The 21,181-nt window shown below is 36.0% G+C and overlaps 1 protein-coding gene across 5 annotated transcripts in view; it reads right to left on the reverse strand.

Annotated features, from left to right (window-relative positions):
* The window catches only part of LOC306857912 (exocyst complex component 6), a 55,913-nt gene that overhangs the window by 23,699 nt on the left and 11,033 nt on the right, over nucleotides 1–21,181 (reverse strand). For all 5 annotated transcript variants that reach the window (XR_013783151.1, XM_079398182.1, XM_079398183.1 and 2 more), the window contains 13 exons: nucleotides 17,419–17,466; nucleotides 17,187–17,277; nucleotides 16,722–16,767; nucleotides 13,607–13,811; nucleotides 13,052–13,201; nucleotides 11,807–11,875; nucleotides 10,053–10,136; nucleotides 9,924–9,970; nucleotides 9,715–9,835; nucleotides 6,307–6,378; nucleotides 5,381–5,478; nucleotides 5,177–5,282; nucleotides 3,901–4,010 (listed from right to left, as the gene is read on the reverse strand). Coding sequence is in view for 4 of the 5 variants with exons in the window: in XM_079398182.1 (XP_079254308.1) it covers nucleotides 3,901–4,010; nucleotides 5,177–5,282; nucleotides 5,381–5,478; nucleotides 6,307–6,378; nucleotides 9,715–9,835; nucleotides 9,924–9,970; nucleotides 10,053–10,136; nucleotides 11,807–11,875; nucleotides 13,052–13,201; nucleotides 13,607–13,811; nucleotides 16,722–16,767; nucleotides 17,187–17,277; nucleotides 17,419–17,466 (1,247 nt within the window). In the remaining variant the exon portion in view is untranslated. The remainder of the gene's footprint in view (nucleotides 1–3,900; nucleotides 4,011–5,176; nucleotides 5,283–5,380; nucleotides 5,479–6,306; nucleotides 6,379–9,714; nucleotides 9,836–9,923; nucleotides 9,971–10,052; nucleotides 10,137–11,806; nucleotides 11,876–13,051; nucleotides 13,202–13,606; nucleotides 13,812–16,721; nucleotides 16,768–17,186; nucleotides 17,278–17,418; nucleotides 17,467–21,181) is intronic.

Genomic DNA, 21,181 nt, shown 5'->3' on the forward strand with positions numbered 1-21,181 from the left:
CAGTTGACACAGGTATTGGCACTTGTACAATCGAGGCAGTGTCACGTCATCGCAAAAGTTTATAAATTGCATTTCTTTTTAATTCTTGCCAGTGTTTAAACCATTCAGTGTTCACGCGCTCTCCTGGCTCATGCACACTTGCAGTGCACACACATAATGTCAGGTTCACATTACTCCGTTTGCAGTGTGTATTTTTTTCCGCACTCATGTTAACGGATTAGCTCGTTCATACTGCACACGGTTACGGTCCGGTGTTGTGCTGAATTCTGACCCCTGCCAGATTACTACTCCCCTAGTATCGGTAGGTTTAGAGTTAGGTGTTGGGGGAGGGGTTAGGATTAGGGGTGGAGTAAGGATTAGGTAGGGAATCAGGTAGCGAATTTCAACAAGAGGGGGTAATAATTTGGCTTGGGTCGAAAATGGGCACAACACCAGCAGTGCATCCCAGGAGCGCTGTGTCTGCAGCAGTACAGAGATTGTTTCCGCACTGAGTCTATTTTTGCTGCGCTGCAAGCACTGAATTAAAGTAACAGCGCATTGTTTGCGGTAAATATGAACATGGATTGACACGGAAATGTAGGCTAGAAATTCCACCATAAATGCATATAATTAAAGTCTACTGTGTTTCACAGTCAACATATAGGCTATGGCTTAATAATAGATGGCACTTCGTGGAAGTAGGAAAACAAAGTTCTTTATGAACTGCAGGATTGCTTGTAAAATGGATTAAATGCAAAAGTGAATGTGAAAAAAAAATGTCAATGGTAAGTTTTAATTTAGAATGTTTGTGATAATGTAAGAAAAGTAGTTTAAATGTTTTGCCACATGCTTGAGCAACTTAATATATAAATCTAGAAGTAAATGTAAAAAGTAAAAAGCATTGAATAATGTGTTTAACATGTCTATGAAAGATTGTATTACTGTACTAAAAATCACAATGCTGAAAAAGCATTTTCAGTAACAAAAATGCCCCCATTCACCCCTCAAATAAAAAAATCCTAAAAAGTCACCTAAGAGGGGAATTCAAATTCAGGCTCTCAATAAATGTCTAAAAATCTTGATTGGATCATCATAAATAATTCTACATGATAAAAAAAAAAAAAGACTTTAAAAATATCGGTATCGGTGATCGTATCGGCAGATACTGATTTCTGTGATCGGCCTCAAAAATCCTGATCAGAGCACCCCAGTAGCTCCGGCTACAATGTTCTTCCACAAGACACGTGCAGTTCTGTTTATTAACCGCTAGATCACCAAAAGTTATGGACTGCAGCTTTAAAGGTGATAAGTAATACACGCAGCAGTGAAATTTATATTTATTTTATATAATATTTATAACCCATTTCCACTAAACACTAACACGTTTGGTAAATATATTCATTCTGGGACTATTTTGACATCTTTCTTTGAAAAAATCTTTCAGAATATCCATTAACATATTAGACTGATTTCCGAATTGATTTCCAAACTAGAAATCATGTGACAATGAATCAATATGAAAAAAAAATTATATATAACAACACATTTTTCAATTTAAAGTAAATAACATGCTGCAAATGTTTAATATCTAAATTAAAAATAATTTGAAAATAAATTTACACTATTTAAATTATAGATAATAACACTGCAGTGTTGCTGCAGTGCCATTCATATTTGTTTTACATAGTGCTGTCAAAATTAGCGTTAACGAAGGTGATTAATTGTTACAGTTTAACGGCATTAAAAATATTAGCTTGTAGCGCACTCTCCAATTGCATACACAAATGTACCGGCACGCTGTATATAATTTTGTATTAAAGCACGAAAGAAACTACGACCATGCAATGTCGTAGTCATGTCGTCAGATAAGTAATTAAGTTACCAAAAATGCGACTGAAGCCTTAAAAGTGTATATTAGTTATATATGATATATATTTAAAAACATGTCTCTGAAATGCAGTGGTTTTCAAAACTGTCCTGAAGCACCCCAGCACTATCTCCCTCATCTGACACACCCGATTCAACTCGTCAGCTCATTCGTAGAGACTTTAAGAACTGAAGTGGGACGGAAAAGTTGTGAGTTGAGAGAAAATACGATGCGTGTCAGATCCATGTCAAGTTCAGCAGCGGCAGCTCTTAAAGTAATAGCACCAAAAAAAACCTAACCCAGCTGCTATGATGTCTGTTAATCAAAGAACAAAAGAACAAAAAAAGACGAAATCAATAACTGTTGTAGCTTTAAGGATTCATCTATATTTAATTTAGACTTTGATAACTTTATTAAATGTCTGTATTTTCCTACTTGTTGAAGGGCACAGGTAAATGTGACATTTAATATAATGGGTTTATGTGAAGATTGTTTTAAATTCACTTAAATTAATTTTTATTAATTATACTATATTATACGATTATACTATAATGTTGAATGGCTACAGTCAATGGTTAAAATTTTGAGAAAAAAAATATATTTCATAGAGACATCAGTAGTATTGGTATCAGTGATACTCGCCTTCAGTCATAAAAAATATTTTAATATAAAAATAAACTGTATTTTTAATATTTGCCACTAAACTATTATTTAAAAATACACAGTTTTTATACAGTTTCTACATTCATTTGAAGATTGCATGTGAAATTATTGCAATATAAAAGTATATTTAAACATTTTTAAATCACAATTAATTTCAGGAAAAATGTGTGATTATTTTTTAATCGATTGACAGCACTAGTTTTACATAATATTTACTAAATTAGAAATAATTTGAAAATATGTATCAATATGAATTTTGTATTCATTTTTTTTAGTTAAAACGTGTCACTATTCAATTTAAAGATAGAAAATAAAATGTTGCATTGAAATTTACAAATATTTTACATAATACATACTAAATTCAAAATAATTTGAAAAAGGAACAAATATTTTGAACTTGATAAAAAAATCTAGCAATTCTGTTTGTACAGCAAAATATATTTTCTCTCATTTTACATACGGTAAACACTGAATATGACAGTACTTCAGAGGATCTAAAAGTTGGATTCCAAAAGTTTGCAAAGTATGTGGCATTAAATATTTCTGAGATATTCAACTACTTTTTAATGGATAAAAAAAAGCATTTTTGCTGAATGCTGACAGCATATGAGAAAGCATTATAGCGCTTACCTTTGTATATATAAACGGTATAATATTTGTTTCAAATTTCATTTACTTTCTTTGTTTAACAGTTCTGTCTAATCATTTATAAAACAGTAAACAGTTAAACAAAGACAATAAACTAAATAAAATGGAGAATGAGAGCTCAGGTGCTGGCGTTCTCAGCATTGCCAAAATGAAAAAAACCTTGCTTTTGACACTTGTTGGCAAAGAGAGAAAAGGAGCAGCTGCTACAATATTAAAAAAAAAAAGCCAAATATCATTTGATAAATATCAGCATTGGTGATCCACTGGTCAACCAATAATCTCTGCTGCTGTGCAGTGGCTACTCGCCTCGGAGGGACAGTGAGAGCTAAAATCCTCCAGCTATGTGCACTTCTAACCCTCTGGGAAAGAATTTGAGGTGCCAGTGGCAAGCACAACACAGACCCCTCACAACGACCAGCCGAATGCCACAGAGCTTAAAGAGAACAAATATTGGCAGAAGAGATGGCTGGAGGTGGAGGGGAGGGTGGTGGTTTTAAAGACAGTTCAGAACCGTAAATGAGGGCTTCCCATGGAGAAGGTCAGGTCACGATAACAGCTTCACAAGCCAAATTCTGTTTCTAGATGTCTTCTTTTTGGTTGTTTTGCTAACAAGATTCTACATCCAAAGTTGATTTTCGATTAATATTTGCATTTTGTTCTGAACAAGAATAAGCACACTGGATGAATGAGACTGAAAATTGCTGAATGTCTGTAGATTCATGGGTGTTGTAGATTCTGCTCACCTGCGATGGAGTGACTCGGAGAACTTCAAGCTGGCGTAAATAAACTCCTTCACTTGAGAGTAGATTTGAGGCACTGACTGGGACATGGGCAGCTTCTTTGGAAATTGTTGCTGATTAATAAACAAGAAAGACAATAAAAGGTGATTCACGTCCAGTCAACAAGAACAGACATTCACAACCCATTTTCCAAGAAATACTTACACTTTCTTTTGTGTTCACTTGTGAATATATATATATATATATATATATATATATATATATATATATATATATTTTTTTTTTTTTTTTTTAATCGAGACTATTTTGACACAATTCAAGATACGAATTATCTCAAATAATTGGCCAAAATGGCTTTCTTGGAAAGAATCTTTTAGAATAATAATTTAGTCATTTAGCAGACACTTTTATCCAAAGTGACTTACAAATGAGGACAATAGAAGCAATCAAAATCAACAAAAGATCAATAATATGCAATTGCTATAACAAGTCTCAGTTAGCTTAACGCAGAACACGTTGCAAGTTTTTTTTTAATTATATAATAAATAAAAAGAAAACAGATACAATAGAAAAAGAATAAGAGCAACAAAAGGCTAAGCAAGTGCACGACACTGACAAGGTATGCGAAAAATAATAATATAAAATTTAATTAAATTAAATTAAAACTGCTGAACAAATACAGCAAGGCCTCTGAAGCCCATGCCAACTTAAATTAATAGGAAAATTAAAAATTAAACTAAGTTAAATTTTAGATTCAGGAGTAAGACAGCGTTTTAGTGCCACGTCAAAAGACCACGAGATCAAAGTCATAACATTTCAAGAACAAAGTAGAAATTACGAGAACAAAGTCAAAACACCATGAGAATAAAGTCGAAATACCACGAGAATAAAGTTGAAATATTTCGAGTAGTCGAAATTACGAGAATAAAGTCGAAATGTTTCAAAGAGGTAGTCGATATATTTTGAGAAGTCGAAATATTTCGAGAAGAAAGTAAAAATATTACGACAATAAAGTCAAAATATTACGAAAATAAAGTCGAAACACCACGAGAACAAAGTAAAAATGTCCATATAGAATATCCATCAGCATATTAGTTTGATTTCTGAATTACTGGATTATTGGTTACTGAAAATTCACCATTGCCATCGCAGAAATAAATGACATTTTAAAATATATTAAAACAGAATTCAGTTTGTTTAAATTGTCAAATGTTTTATAAGAGACTTTCTTTCAAAAACATACATAAGAAATACAGAAAAATAACAAAAACATAAAAACCTTTTCTATCTCTGCATCATGGAAGGGGAAGCGACTGACCACAGCCTTATACTCTTCTTCATTTTCCACTGGAATGGGGCTATAGTTGTCCTGCTCAAAAATATCCCTGTTTCAGCAGAGGAAACATAGATGTCAATGTATAACGCAGAATCACCCATATCTATTCACTGACACCGGAAACAAAGCAGTTGTAGTTCAGCTCACCTGAACACCAGGGCCCATTTTTTGAGCAATGTTTCGTTGTACTGATCTCGAACCTCAAACAAAAGGTCAAAAAGTCTGTTGACAGGGAAGCCATAACCCTACAAAACAGACAATTACAGAATCAGAATCAGAATGAGCTTTATTGCCAGGTATGTTTACACATACGGTTAATTTGTTTTAGTGACAGAAGCTCCACAGTGCAACAGAATGACAGTGACAAGACACAGATAATACAAAAAATAATATACAAATATACAACAGTGTTTCCCATACATTGATTTATTTGTGGTGGACCGCCACAATATCAAAATTGACCGCCACAAATAGACTTTCAAAAAGGCTTTGACTTATAGCTTTGACGTTAAATAAACATGAGCACTGAACGTTTCAAAATCAAAACCCGGTGCTGGTGTTTTTATATTACTGTATGTCATTTTCATTTCATCTTGCATGTAATGTCTGATAAAGCAGCATTTGTGAGAGGAGCTCTGTTTTGAGTAAAAGCGTTACCGGGGAAACCTATATCTCCTGCTCTACAAGCGCCTCCTGCTGGCAGAGAATGAATCTGCATATATATGCCGCCACAAATAAAGTCCAAGTCTGTGGGAAACGCTGTACAAAATAGACAATGTACAAAATAGCAAAAACACAATATACAAAGTAGACAATTTTGTATGTACAGGTATGTTATGTGCAATTTGAAATGTAAATTAGTATGCGTTTTAAATAAATGTATGATAGTGTTGTGAGTTCCACGTTTTATTGTCAAGTGTCCATGAGATGTAAGTGTTCAGTGAGTAAGCAGCAGAAATTATAGCTCAAGTTTATAAAATGTACAGCATACAGATATAAAAAATCTTGACATTTTTTGATGTATTAATAAAAAACGTGTAATATGCTTTAAACAAAACATAGTTGGACAATACCTGTAAAGTGTCTGCAAATATAACTATCAGGTTCTTCAGTTCTAGGACCAGGTCGGGATCATTGCAGTAGGACTAGTGGGTTAAAAAAAACAATAATGATGATAAAACTGACAATAGAATGGTGCATCTTCACATTAGCGCTGTGACGTAACTTTGACGTCGGCCCTAAGAGGGTCTATTGCAAAATAGATTTTCTTTCATTCTTTTAATTTTGGTTTGAAATATGAGCCAGACATTCTTTCATTGATTCACCCCTAAAACTGCACAATAAAACCTTGTATTATCAATCCATTCAAACAGAGGATCCAAGATCCACTGAATCACCTTTCTGCAGACCAGATTAGTTTAGGTTCAGCATTTCCCTCTAAATGGGTAACTCACAGCCAGTCACTCATTGATCAAATACACTTGTGTCTTAATGAGTCTTTAGAATACATTAGCATCTAAATGAGGCCGTCCGGCCCTCCCCCGCCGCTGATGGAGGAGGCCTGTCCACGAGGTTAAATAGGAGAGAGCAGTGCTTGACCCAGGCAGGGGAGTAATGACTGACAGGATTAGTCAATGTCTGAGCACACAGGCCTGCCCGCCCACCCACCGCCGTATGAAACCCCACGGCACCGTGCGGCACTGCTCCAAGTCGCCGAGAATCTGTGATGTGATAAGTATCCAAACTCAAACACACAAAGCTATTTGAGACTTCTATAACAAGAGCAGACCCCAAATTAAAGATGTCTGGATGAACTTTTGTTATTATCCTCTTTTAAAACACACTATTTTCTTTAATAGGTAATTAAAACCATAAAGAATACTATAATCTCTAAAATATGCAGTTATTGTGTTATATTTTAATAATATTTTAATGCTAATTTCCTTTTTCATTATTGTCTTTTTTATATACTTAAATTGGAACTTTTTACTTAAATTCCAACCTTATAAGTAAAAGGTTAATTAGATTTTGCCAAATTCTATTATTTAAAGGTCCCATATTGTACACCTTTCTGGAGTTTTATTTTCGGATTTGATATCCTAAAGAATATATATTTGCGGTATAAGTACCAAAACCCATCTCTATATATTTTTACAGCTCCTCTTTCAGGAGCTCTGCTAAGAACAGGTCGATTTTGGCCTGTCTAATTAATATTCATGAGCCTATGTTCTAATTGGCCTGTTGTTTTCTGAGCGACGCACGGCCAGGCCAACCATAAGTAACTAGTTAGGGCTGACGTCACAGCGCTAGCTGGAGGCAAAACAAAGGGAAAACTGGAAACGGCAGATTCGGCTACACGAGGAGCTTAAAATATCATCTTGTTGTGATGTTGGGTGTCAAAATCGATGTAATACAGCCTCAAATTAGAAATTTGATCGCATACCTGATGCCATTGTCCGACAAAAAAACGACGACAGCTGTGGTTAAACGTGATAAAACGAGCGGACTGGACAGAAACGATCGTAAAAAATGGTCACGTTTGCAGCGCGCGCTTCTTATCAGAAAAGGTTCAATAAAGTGTGGTCTTTTGTTGTTATGGCGCGTCTGAAGATTTCTTGCATCTCACGACTATATCGTGCATGAAATAATATATATATACACATACATGTAAATATTTTCAAAATATATTATGCAAACAACATTTTTTATTTTGTACACGATTAATCGCGATTAATCAATTATATATTAACTTGAGCTGGAATGGTAAATTAAAACTGTTGCTGCCCCAGGTTTTGGCAACTTAATGCAATTCTCAATCAATTACTGATGAGTGTTTAACTAGTTAATGATTTACGGTTAACTGCAGATGTGAGTTACGCTATGAGAAACCACTATCAACATTAACATACGGCTGGCAGCAGCTTTAGCCTCCACAAAGATTTCCAGAGCATTTAACCATGAGCCAGACGAGTCTCTTCCAGGTTGGTGGGGTCTGATAGTGAGGGTGGTTGTACAGGAGCTGCAGGTTTGATTTACAGCCCCTTGCACTAGTGTGATTCTCTTGTTAAACATTTAGATAGGGCGCAGTGGACTGCCTCTCAGACGCGGGGAGTGAGTGCGTAAATCACACAGTTAAATAAGCACTGGTCAGGCTGCAACACACGCCGTCACTCCACACTTCAGGACGTGATGTACTTCATTAACAAGCATTTGGACGAGAACACAAACACACACACACGTGGATATATGACCCCTAAAACAAAACAAAGATCGTAGAATATTTTCATAGGATACTATTTAAATTTCATTACTTGAAATTATTTATATGATTATGTGTGATGTAATTATTAAATAATGACATTCTTTAAATTATATGTCTATTATTATTATTTATTATATTCATGATTTATATTTATTTATATCTTTTTATTTAAATAATATAATTACGCAAAATCTAATTAAACTGGAACTTGTTTAACATAAGCAAATGAACAAGGAAGATAATGGTTATTACAAGTTAAAATCACAATAGCATTTTTTTTATTATAAAATATAGCACGATAACTGCAATATTATAGTGGTTGCTTCAAGAAATATATATTCAAGCAATTCCTCATGATACACACATTATATTTTCATATATAATCATATTAGTAATTTTTTTTAAAATAGCTTTTGTGAGTGTATAATAGCAGCCTGAAAGTATGTATTTAACTTTGAGTTACACACTTAAGGTTCCCACGTGTTTTGACCAGTGAATCACCATGAATTTTTGTTCTTTAATTACTACTAAAATTTTGAAACATTTTTATAGAGATTTCTGGTGTCCGGTATAAAATCTGGGAATTAATACATTTAAATGACTAAAAATGGCTACAATGACACAAAAATCTTACAAGAAAATGCTACTTCAGTCTTTCTACTTCAAAATTCCATGTTTAATATGCCCCTTGCCGTTTCTCTGCAATTATTTGTGAAACTGAAAATTGTTTCAAAGTAAATCCTACACCAATTTTTTTTTCAGCGCAGGCAGAGGGCTTTAGTCGTGTCTTTCAGTGAAGTTTATTTTCAAAACAAGGCATTTGGAATGATAATTGGAAGCATTTCCTGGTGAGCCCTTTCAGTGGTGATCCATTCAATCTGATCTAATGGAGAGGTCAGTTGGGCCTAATGAGGACAGATTGCAACAATAATAGCAGATTAACTGTGAATATTCTAAACCGCTGGGGCTGAGAGTGTGTTTGGAGGGCCAGTCAGTTGTAAATCAGTGAGGGATTATGCAAATACCCAGTGGCCCGAACAAAGGGGTCAAGCCTGCTCTCTCCCACTGCTAGCTAACTTTCAATCACAAAAAAGAGACTCAGGCCAGAGCACAGTTGAGAGAGAAAGAGAGGGGGATGTCAAATCCTCGCATGGGATGACTCAGTGCATTCTCCGCAGTGCTCGGACTCGCTCGGGACGAGTGTGTGTGTGGGACTCACGGAGTGTGTACGGAGCACTGCGATGATTTTGGACAGGGCCATGTTCCACAGCTCGTCTGTGAAGGCTCTGGTCACCAGGCCTTGTGTGGCGTGTAGTATGTGATCCTCCACCACAAAGAACCTGCAAAGCATGATGGGAGTTGGCATTACTTGATCAACTTGAGAAAACTACATAAATAACTTCACAAATAAATCCAGATTTAACTTACCCGACAATCTGATTAAAGTACTTCCTGTAGCCCTCCACTGTCTCATGCTGAAGTGAAACACATACTATTACAAAATACATTAAAACAATTCAAACTGTTGGGATTGTACAAAGAGCAAAGAATACTAACCATGTTAGACTGAGGCTGCAGTACTAGTCTTGCTTGTTTTTTTCTTTGCTTCCTATAGTAATTTTCAAACGTCTCCCTGTCTCCCTATAAAGAAACAGAATGTGGCATTAAAGTGTTTAAAAAACAAACTAATATCCATTAAATTTGATTCATTCAAGAGCATTCAACTTGCACGGCATGTAATTGTGCATTTTACCCCAAAGCAAACTGTATTTGTAATTAATCAGGTTAAGGCACACAAGACACGGAATGTTTTTTTATGCAAACCAGCCAACTGTAGGCTACCATCGCTGATTGACTTTAGCAATTAATTTTCAATTTCACTTGTTAAGTTAAGCAACACCCTAGCAACCACCCACAATACTCTAGCAACCGCATAGCAACACCTTAGCAACCACCCCAGGTACCCTAGTAACCGCATAACAACACCCTAGCAATCATCCAGAATACCTTAGCAACCACCCCGGGTATCCTAACAACCACATAGCTTTTTAAGCTTTAAAACTACATTAAGCTTCAAACTATTTCAGACCTTTAAAACTTTTAAAAACTTTCAAACCTTCTGGTCAGGCTCTCTCAAACTTCAAAGTTTGTCTTGACTAACTTTTTTATCTAGTTGTTGTTGTTGTTGTTTAACAACGCTTTCTATTAAGCTCTTTGGTGGTGTCTCGTGACTTTTGTTTCAAGGGAGTCATACTCCAGGACTCGGGTGGGCTACCAAGCAAGTTTACTAAATCCGAAAAGCCATACAAATGAACCAGGTTATGCAATGCAAATATAAAAATGTACACATCAATCACTATGGTAACAGTATTTTGAGGTCATAATATAGTATTGTGCAAGGAACTGTGTGGAAGCTTTTATTTTTTTATTTGCCCCATTATTGTAATTTGTGTAAAACAGAATAATAAAAAAATTATAATAAAAGTGGTTGCCGTTTTGCTGCATCTAGTGTTCATTTCAGCTGGAAACTGGAGTGAAATGTATGTATTGGTATGTTTATATGTGGTTTGACTGAAATTTAGGCGAAGTGTATTTCCAGAGAACTGGAAACATATAATCTCTCTGAACGCAAAGCACCTGCGCCCCCTCTCTCTTCTCGGTGTGGCTGAAGAGTGGCTCTCAGCCCTTGCCAGCACCTGTGAACGCTCGGGTAGCACAGCGGTCAAAAGCGTTCGTGTTCTCATTAACTGAACCATTGAGGGAAAAGCCCTCGACTCATCCTCCGGCCAGTGAATGCACCGCAGTTTGTGCACAATCTGAATGCCGAAGCGAAAGAACTTTTTCACTGCTTTGTTTTTACGGCAAAAAGGGGGTTACTGCTCGGTCAGTCCCATTAGATGCTGCAGTCTGACCTCTTTTGTTGGCGTGTTGAAGGACTCGGGATTAGTTCTGACCAGATGAGCGATGGCACCAAGTGCTAACAAACTCAATCTCACCTCTCCACAGTTTGCATTTGGTTTAAAGCAAAAATAATATTGATGGCATGACAGTCAAAACTCTGGAAATCCCTTTGCGTATATAAGCCATTAATGTTCGAGGAGCCACTTGGAAAAGCGCTTTAATGAAAACGCACTGTCTACTCACTATTAGAAACAGATCAACAGGAATATTTGTCAATAAAAAAAACATACTGTGTTCTGCTGCAAAACCCAAACAGACTTTCATAACATGTTACGGAGACAGGCTGTTGATATATTGGTTGTTCACTGTGTGCACGGCACATTTGTAGTAAAAGAGATGCTGGGAATTACCAAAACAGTGTAGATGTGAAGACATCGGTAGACTGGCGAAAAATCCACCAGATCCTGCGCCGTCAAGACCTTAAAAAGAAAACTGACAAAGTTAAAGGAACATTTCCTGACCTCAGTGGCTTTACTGGCAAAGTGATGCTTCAACTATGTTTATGAATGGAGATCTTTGAATTGAACAGAGATCAAACAACATCTAAATATTCAACAAAATACCATTTAAGGGCATTTAAAACATGAAAACATATTATTACAATTTGTTATACAAGAAAAATAATTAGAATTTCTATGTATTGTGGTATAAGCATAATAAATTAAGTAATTATGAATAGTTTAATTACACAATATATATTAGCATATATAGTATATATTATAGCGTACATATATAGTATAGCGTAAATTATTTAACGCCATTAACACAGGGGCCGAGCCTGGGTTGGCCACCCCACTCATAACTGCTAATTCGGTCTCTTTTTTCTTGACAAGAAGTGCATTTATTCAGTCGCGGAACATCTTTACGAGCACATCAAACAGGAGACGTTTCAGACATGAGCTTCAACTTCACTTCAGCGGCAGGCACGAGTCAAACGAGCGTGGAACCTGTACTGTGCTCGCAGCGTGTGCTCTTCAATACACGCACAAAGGTGCCGGTGCGCCCATAGCCTGTATCATTTCATATCAAATCACGAAAGAAACTATACGAGCATGCAACGTCGTGATCAGATAAGTCATGAAGTTACCAAAAAGGCAATTAAAGCTGCCATAAAACTGTGCATGCATAATATGTTATATATGACTTATTAAGAACATGTCTTTGAAATGGTTTTCAAAACTGTCCTGGCGCATCCTAGCACTGTCTCCCTCATCTTGGTATAAATATAATAAAGTAATAAGTAATTATCAATAATTAAATAATAATAATAATATATTCTATATTATAAATGCAATATTATAAACTAATAATATAATATTTTATGTATTACGCAAATGTGCATTATTAAAACTATAATTCAAGTAATTATGAATCATAGGATTTTATGTTGGACCACAGGAAAACGTTTGCGGTTATAAAAAAAAAAAAAAAAAAAAGGATTCTAAATGAATTTTCTTTGTCAAATATAATTCCGGGATGAAATCTAGACATTTTCTAGAAGCCCTGGATGTTAATGCCAAACATAAAGCAGGGCCACAGTATGGTGCTTTATGTGCAGTATGAGCTCGATGCTAAATATCCTCAGAATGTAGTACCTCCTCATCCATCTCCTCTTCATCCGCTGCCTCTGTGCTCAGGCCGTTGTGATGGAGGGGTGTTCGGCCATTCAGACCATACAGAGGTTTGGCACAGCTCAGAGTCACCTGCTTCTGCACCGCACTGTTAAACGTCCGGTGCTGCTGAGCCTGAGAGAACAGGGTGACGGAGAGAAGACCAATAATAACATCAACAGCCTACAATCCCATTGCAACTTTAGATTTCTACATAAGTGTGCAACAAATTTAGGACACATTATCTCCATTTCAAAACCAAGTCAGGTGTCTGCATAAAACTGTTTAAAGCATCAGGGTTTTGCTCAGGCTGTTCCAAAAGGTAGGCAGCATTAACATGCAAACAGCAAGCTCTGAAACCAATGATCAATGAGTCGATTCTCCAAATGCACTTTGCATGATATGCAGACATCTATGTACAGCACTCCAAATCAAATCAGAATCCATTTCAGTTAGGATGCAACCATAGACTAGGTTTTGAAACCTAGATTTACAACAGCCTATTTTAATAAAATAGTAAAAAAAAAAAAAATATCCTACCTGTCTCATTGCGGTTTCACCAATTTTATCCGAGTGCTTTCGGATACTCTCCAAGAAGTCTTTTAGGTCAGACATGGAGATCTCCTTAATCTCCTCCCGGAGTTTAGGAAGCGTCTCAGCCATGATTTGGCAGAACCTGTACTGGCTCACTCTGGGAATATAAATGTTTTCTAGCTGCTCCATAGTTTTCAATGCAGAGTAGTATCTGAAAAGGAAAAAAATTATGTCAGTCACCAGTTTACTAGTCAGCAATGTTATGATCAATAAAGGCTAAGATGGCTTCAAAACCTGGGTTACAGTGAGGCACTTAGTAAGGCTCCAATGATACATCCATATGAATTGATGCATTGATCAAATGACTAACGATATGATGGATTGACAACACACAAACAATATAAAAAATTTTAAGATGCACCTTTATTTTGACACTCATGTTCATTGACTGTCCTACACATCACAGATGTGTCATCATATTTTTGATACGTTATAACAACCTTTCAGCTTTTAGGAAGCTCATTTCAAAGTTCATGTTATATTTTGATTGCATTAGTGAGTTAATAAAAATGTAATTGTGTAAAACAAGCACAAAATATCATAATAAATCTAAATCACATTGTAATTGTATTGCGGCATGTAAATGCCCTTATGCCCTATTCATTGCAAGTGCCTCATTGTAACTGTTTTCTTTAAAGAATAACAATTTTCTACTGCCATAAATGCTGTTGATTTAGCTTAATTCTTTGAACTCAGAATATTACTATAACTGTCAGAATAAGTTACTCTTTCACTAAGTAATACTTCTTATAGTTAACTACAGACTGTTTACAGTTGATAAGCAATGTTGCAACTTTGTATAAAGTGTGTGGTCACAGGTGGGAGTTTATCAGCACTGAATAACTACAATACTACCACAACAAATAGAAGTTTATTAAAGGCTTGTGTTCCTGTGCTCTTCACACCCAATTCATTAGATATTTTTCTTGTATTAAGTAGAGAAGTGGAAAAATTTATGAAAGCTAAAAATTGATGCCGCTATCAAGTCATGGGAAACCATGGGGGTCTTTTTTCCATCTATATCAAAACTTAATTTCTAGTGGTCAAAAGTTTTGTATAATTAAGATTTTTTTTATGTTTCTGAAAACAAGTCTCATGAGGCTGCATTTATTTAATAATAAAAATAAAAACAGTAAAAACCATAACATTGTGAAATATTTTTACAATTACAATTATTTTTGCCGGTTAATATTTTGTGAACCGTGATAGACTACCACTCAAAATTTGGGGCCAAGTAGGATTTTTAAATAAATAAATAAATTACAAATAAATACGTGAATACTTTTATTCAGCAAGGATGCATTAAATTGAACAACAGTGACAGTTAAGATATTTATAATGTTACAAAAGTTCAGTTTCAAATAAATGCGGAGTTATTTTTTAATTTTTTGTTCATCAAAGAATCCCAAAAAATTATCACGGTTTCTACAAAAATAGCAGCACAATTGTTTTCAGAGCGGATCATAATGATGTTATTGTTTTTCCTTTATTTTTATTAAACAAACAAAGTTTTGTGAGCATCAGAAACTTAAAAAGCATTTAAAAAAAATCATAGTTTTTCCAAATTAAAATATATCCGGTAGTATATATGTAACAAGGGCTCAAAAATAACAAACCTGCACTATGCATGACCTGTGTCTGTCCATATTCAATGTACTTATACGCTTATTAACTTGTACTGCAGTAGCCGGTGCCTCTGAATGCTCCCTGACCTCTCTGCTCTGAAGTGCGCGTGTGTCCATGTGGAAGGCCAAAGTGGCGCCCTTCCCAGCGAGTGTTACATGTGAACTGCGAAGGAATCCCTGTCTGATTAGACCATGTCCCAGCCTAGTCATTAGCGCGCAGTGGCAACACACAGATTAATGGAAAAACACGTTACACTAATTGCCTCAATTTGGAGGCGGCCTGTCATGGGCCTGCTGGTACAGGGCAGTGCTGTGAAGAAGGGCACACACAAGGTCAATTGTCTTTGCGTTTGAATAGTTTATTTATTCATGATGTGTTATGACTGACTAAGTAGACATTAATGGACAAAGAAGGGTCATTATTTTCAAGTTCAACGTGACCTTACATCCATGCCTTCATTCTAGGAGATGACCGAACACTTCTTTATAAAAGAGGTTTAAGTACATTTTTAGATAAATTCTAATAGTTCAATTAATTTCTTAATACATAGTTCAGTGTACACTCTTATATATGTTTAACCTATTACAATCTTCTATTTTATATATATATATATATATATATATATATATATATATATATATATATATATATATATATATGTAGTTTTTAATGATAAATAATTCAAATGTCTATTTATTTTCTTAAAGCATTCAATTTTTAAGTGACTAATTATATAATATTCTGCTGTTTTGGGTGCAACCCTCTTATTGCATGATTGTCAAAAAAAGAAAAAAGAAAAAAGAAAAAAAAATTATTTTAAAAAAGAAAATCTTTCAAATTGTGACAAACCATAAATAGTCGTAATAGTATTACTTTTTTTCAAATTTTACACTGTAGTGTTGTTGACTACACTGATCAAGCTCACACATTCAATTATTATCATACTGTAGATATTACAGTGTGCAGATATACATGATGATGAGAATATTTTTTCTTTAATTTATGGAAAAGTTAGGCTTGTCCATAGCTAAAAATTAACCTTTCTCCTAAATATACTGATACCATTTCGAATAAATATGCTTTAAAAGATGCCTTGTTGAGTGTAACTCATTTGTTCAAATTTATTTATTTTTTATACATTTAATTGAGCGTTTATTTAATTTTTATTCCTGAAACAAATCAGTAAAATAATAGTTTTATACCATATTTGGACCGCAAAGTACAAACCTTCAACCTACGATGCAACTTAATAGCTCATATCATATCATGAGGTGGATGAAAAACATTGTCCGTACAGCACCTTTCATTGAACTTGTGAGCTGAAAAAAAATCTCCTTTTTAAAGAGATTCCAACCTATTTTGTCACCACTGATGAATATGACTGAATTGCAATAAAAATAAAAACTCACATTTGTCCAAATAAGAAATAAGTTACCTTTTCGATTCCAGCTGCTCCTTTAATTTGCTGTACATTTCCAGAACTGTAGAAACATAAACAAAAGACAGCGTGATTTCAAGTAAAGAAGACCATGTATTAAAAAGAAATCAAACTGAAACATTATCTTCATTCAGTGAACTGTAACCACTTCCTAAATACCATTTATTTTCAAAAGAAACAAACCAAAGAAACCACAACCTAACTGCATTTATCTATAGAATCATCCAATAGGTTTCTTGATTAAACCACTGTAAAAACAAAACATCTGTTTGTCCGAGCAATTAGGAACTGTCGTATCAAGTTTTAAGTCAGAGAGACCGTAAAATATAAACACACGAGGACCTGGACTCATTACTGTAACAAGAAACCTGGGAACATTGGCATTTATGGTTTCTGGATCATTTTTAACAGTCTTGTAACCAAAAAGCAGCGGTTACAGGTCACACGGCGAGATTATCTCACCGGGAATGCAGAGCTGCAGCTTCTCCACCGTGGTAGCCATGTTCCTCTGTTGAATTCGGCAGCGGATGACCTCTTCCGTTTGGGCCGTCACCTTACATAAGAGAAGGTCAAAGAGTGTGAAGCCCTCTCAATTAACGAGACAGTCCTCTCTGCGCTATTGTTCGGTAATCAACATTCTTTTGTTCTGCCCATCTAACGGCAGACATACTAACAAAGCCAGACTGTGCCATACCTCCCGTCCGGCGTCTTGAAGTCTTCGATTGGTGTCGCTCACTTGGCCCTTAAAACATAATATCACTTTTGTTAGACAAATAAGCCCACGATTCCCTGTTGTAACTGCTCACCCTTGTAATCAGATCATACTTCATGAGGAGTCAAGAACAAAGGCATGCAAATTCAAATTAAATGTGCAGCGGGAACTTGAACTTTTGGTCGGCGGGGAGCTTTTATGGCCGGTAATCGCTTCTGACAGCCCTTTCTAACAGATTCTGTGACAAACTTCTCAATTTTACTTGGGATTTTTGAACTTTGGTTGTTCCTCTGGCTCTGTCAAACAATTCAAATCAATGACCCAATTGACCACTGGTCCCTTGTTGGTAACTTCAATGAGCTCTATGTGCCATTCATTGTCTGGGGTAAAATGCGGATAGCATTTTCTGGTAATTAAACATTCGTTTTTTCTTTTTTTTCGCCTGGACACAACGCTGGGTGGCTGATTAACATCAAATGTGAAGACCTCCACACCACTGCGCCAGTATAGTGCCCCAGGTGCAGGGACCTCATGGCCGCAGACTTTCCCACATATTAAGTCTCATTAGGTCATCGTAATAAGGAACCGCTTTTTGAGTTTATTAAAAATCTCATTTATTCGCAAACAAAGAGGGCCCAGTGACCTCATTGATGCCGTATGTGCTCTCTTGTTATCTGAATATGCTTTATATAATGTGGGTCTAATTACGAGGATTGCTGAGCCACTCCTGTGCCATTTGGTCACCATATTTCACTCTGGGAAGTGGAAAGGGAGCTAAAGAGAATTGGCGTGCGATTCCAGCATAAGGTCTGAACCCCATGAACGCACAACCATTGTGAACTAAAACTCGACACCATGGGCATCTCTCCATTCCATGGGAGTGAGAGCAAAACAATCAATAACTGAACAATTATGCAAATTTGATTCTACTTCAAACAAGCTTAAACTTTCTTAATACAATTTCAAGGCAATATAATTGTCTACTATATACTGTACTGCAGATGAATTAACTGGGGATGACTGAGAAAAGTCCAGAGAGCAGGAAAATGAGAAAAGCTCTCAGTTAAACGAAGTACTTTTTTGATCTTCGTTTAGGGCAGGGGCGTCAAACTCAGCTCTAGGAGGGCCACTGTCCTGCAGAGTTAAACACACCTGATTCAGCTAATCAAAGTCTTTACAAGGGCTAGAATCTTCCAGGCAGGTGTGTTGGAGTTGGAGCTAAACTTTGCAGAACAGTGGCTCTCCAGGAGCAGAGCTTCACACATAGTCTCCGCCTCAGACGTCACGCCCATGGACCGTTGGCTAAACGTCTGATGCATATGGCACACTTATCTGGAAACACTTCAGGAGTGTCGAAGTCGTCCTCTGATTTGTTGAATTATATAGGATTTCCGGGAGACTTGTGTGCCGCATCTATGGACTTGCATCTAACCAAGCCAAACTCCTGAAATGAACTCTAAATGAACTTAATTTTGGCCCAATTATGTACAATTTCTTTGTTTTTCAATATTACTAGAAGTATATCAGGGCCTTCTTAATAGTCAGAGAAAAAACATTTTTTTTGATAAGCCTAATAAGATATAGAAAATAAGATACTTTATTAGCATGCATTTGACTACCCCTGTAAACAACTTATTAACCACATTAACAAAAAAGTAAAAATGTAGCAAAAAGTAACATGTACCATGGTAGCATAACGGTGTTATTTGTGTTAATTTGATGTATCACACAAAAACTATGATATATTAAGATGGTATTCATTCAGTTTTTACAACATTACGCAGAAACAATATTAAGATGATTATGTCAGCCTTCTGATGTTAATGATCACATAATATATTTAATAACAATAATAATAATAATACAACCCGAATTCCGGAAGTGTTGGGACATTTTTTAAATTTGAATAAAATGAAAACTAAAAGACTTTCAAATCACATGAGCCAATATTTTATTCACAATAGAACATAGAGCTATATAACATATTACAGAGTGTTAACTTTTAGTTTTAGTTACTTTTTCTTATTTGTAAGTCGCTTTGGATAAAAGCGTCTGCTAAATGACTAAAAGTAATAACATAACAAATGTTTAAACTGAGACATTTTTACACTTTTATCCACTAAATGAGCTCATTTCAAATTTGATGCCTGCTCCAGGTCTCAAAAAAGTTGGCACAGGGGCAACAAAGGGCTGAAAAAGCAAGACATTTTGAAAAGATTCAGCTGAGAGAACATCTAGCAACTAATTAAGTTAATTGACAACAGGTCTGTAACATGATTAGCTATAAAAGGGATGTCTTAGAGAGGCAGAGACTCTCAGAAGTAAAGATGGGCAGAGGCTCTCCAATCTGTGAAAAGTGTTCTATGGTCAGACGAGTCCAAATTTGACATTCTTGTCTGAAATCACGGACGCCATGTCCTCCGGGCGAAAGATGAGGGAGACCTTCCAGCGTGTTATCAGCATTCAGTTCAAAAGCCAGCATCTCTGATGGTGTAGGGGTGCATAATTGCCTACAGTATGGGCAGCTTGCATGTTTTTGAAGGCACTATGAATGCTGAAAGGTATATAAAGGTTTTAGAGCAACATATGCTCCCCTCCAGATGACGTGTATTTCAGCAGGACAATGCAAAACCACATGCTGCAGCTATTACAACAGCATGGTTTCGTAGTAGAAGAGTCCAGGTGCTGAACTGACCTATCGGTAAGCCCCGCCCCCCTTAGTTACTGTTGCTCCCTCGGACAAACAAGCGGAGTTGCTCACTATCTTACAGTGACAGCTGCAGGGTGAAAACCTTGTCCCACGATGTTTTTGCACAATTTTGGACACAGAAGGCCACCAAATGGCAATTAAATATTCCATGGAGGGATTTATAAAATGTTTAAAAATATATACAGTGGGTAACTCGGGAGAAGTCTCATATTACGGTCGGTCATCACGATCACGGATGACAACATGCAGGATCAACACGGTTCATGTATCGCAGGATACGATTAAATTAATGTACATTTAACCAGTTTAATATGGAGAGGCACTGAAATATAGACCTTCGTTTATGTGTTTTTGACCTACACTGTACAAAGACGCGAGAACAGTCCGCTATTTAAGTTTGTACATTAGCATGGACTTACTAACATAAACGTTAGCTAGTTTTAGCCAGAGATACCTTGCTAAAAGCACAAGATAACATTAACGTTCTGCTTGAGCAGATGAAGATTATAACTTAATGAGTGTATGACAACCAGAAAATGAACGTTTTTGTCTTCATTTGTATTGGGGTTGAATACTTAGGGACATTTTGCTCTGTTTTGTTTGGATTCAGGAAATGCAATAAAATAAATTCTATTGCCTATCCTCTCAAGATACCTGGAATCAGTGTTACAAGAACCCCAGGCACATCGTTTTTCCAATTTTGAAACCTAAAGATGTCCGAGTTCCGCTCCCAGTGCAACTGATACTCGACTGCCATTGGCTAGTCTGCGTTCGAGGGGAGGGGCTTACAGATAGGTCAATTTGCCTGCCTGCAGTGCAGATCTTTCACCTATAGAGAACATTTGGCGCATCATTAAATGAAAAATGTCAAAGACGACCACGAACTCTTCAGCAGATGGAAACCTACATCAGGCAAGAATGGGAGCAAATTATTGGCTCATGTGATTTCAAATTCTTTTAGTTTTAATTTTATTCAAATTTAAAAAACGTCCCAATATTTCCAGAATTCGGGTTGTATAATGATTTCGCTCTGTG

This window comes from Barbus barbus (genome assembly GCF_936440315.1).
Source record: "Barbus barbus genome assembly, chromosome: 38".
Classification (NCBI taxonomy): Eukaryota; Metazoa; Chordata; class Actinopteri; order Cypriniformes; family Cyprinidae; genus Barbus; species Barbus barbus.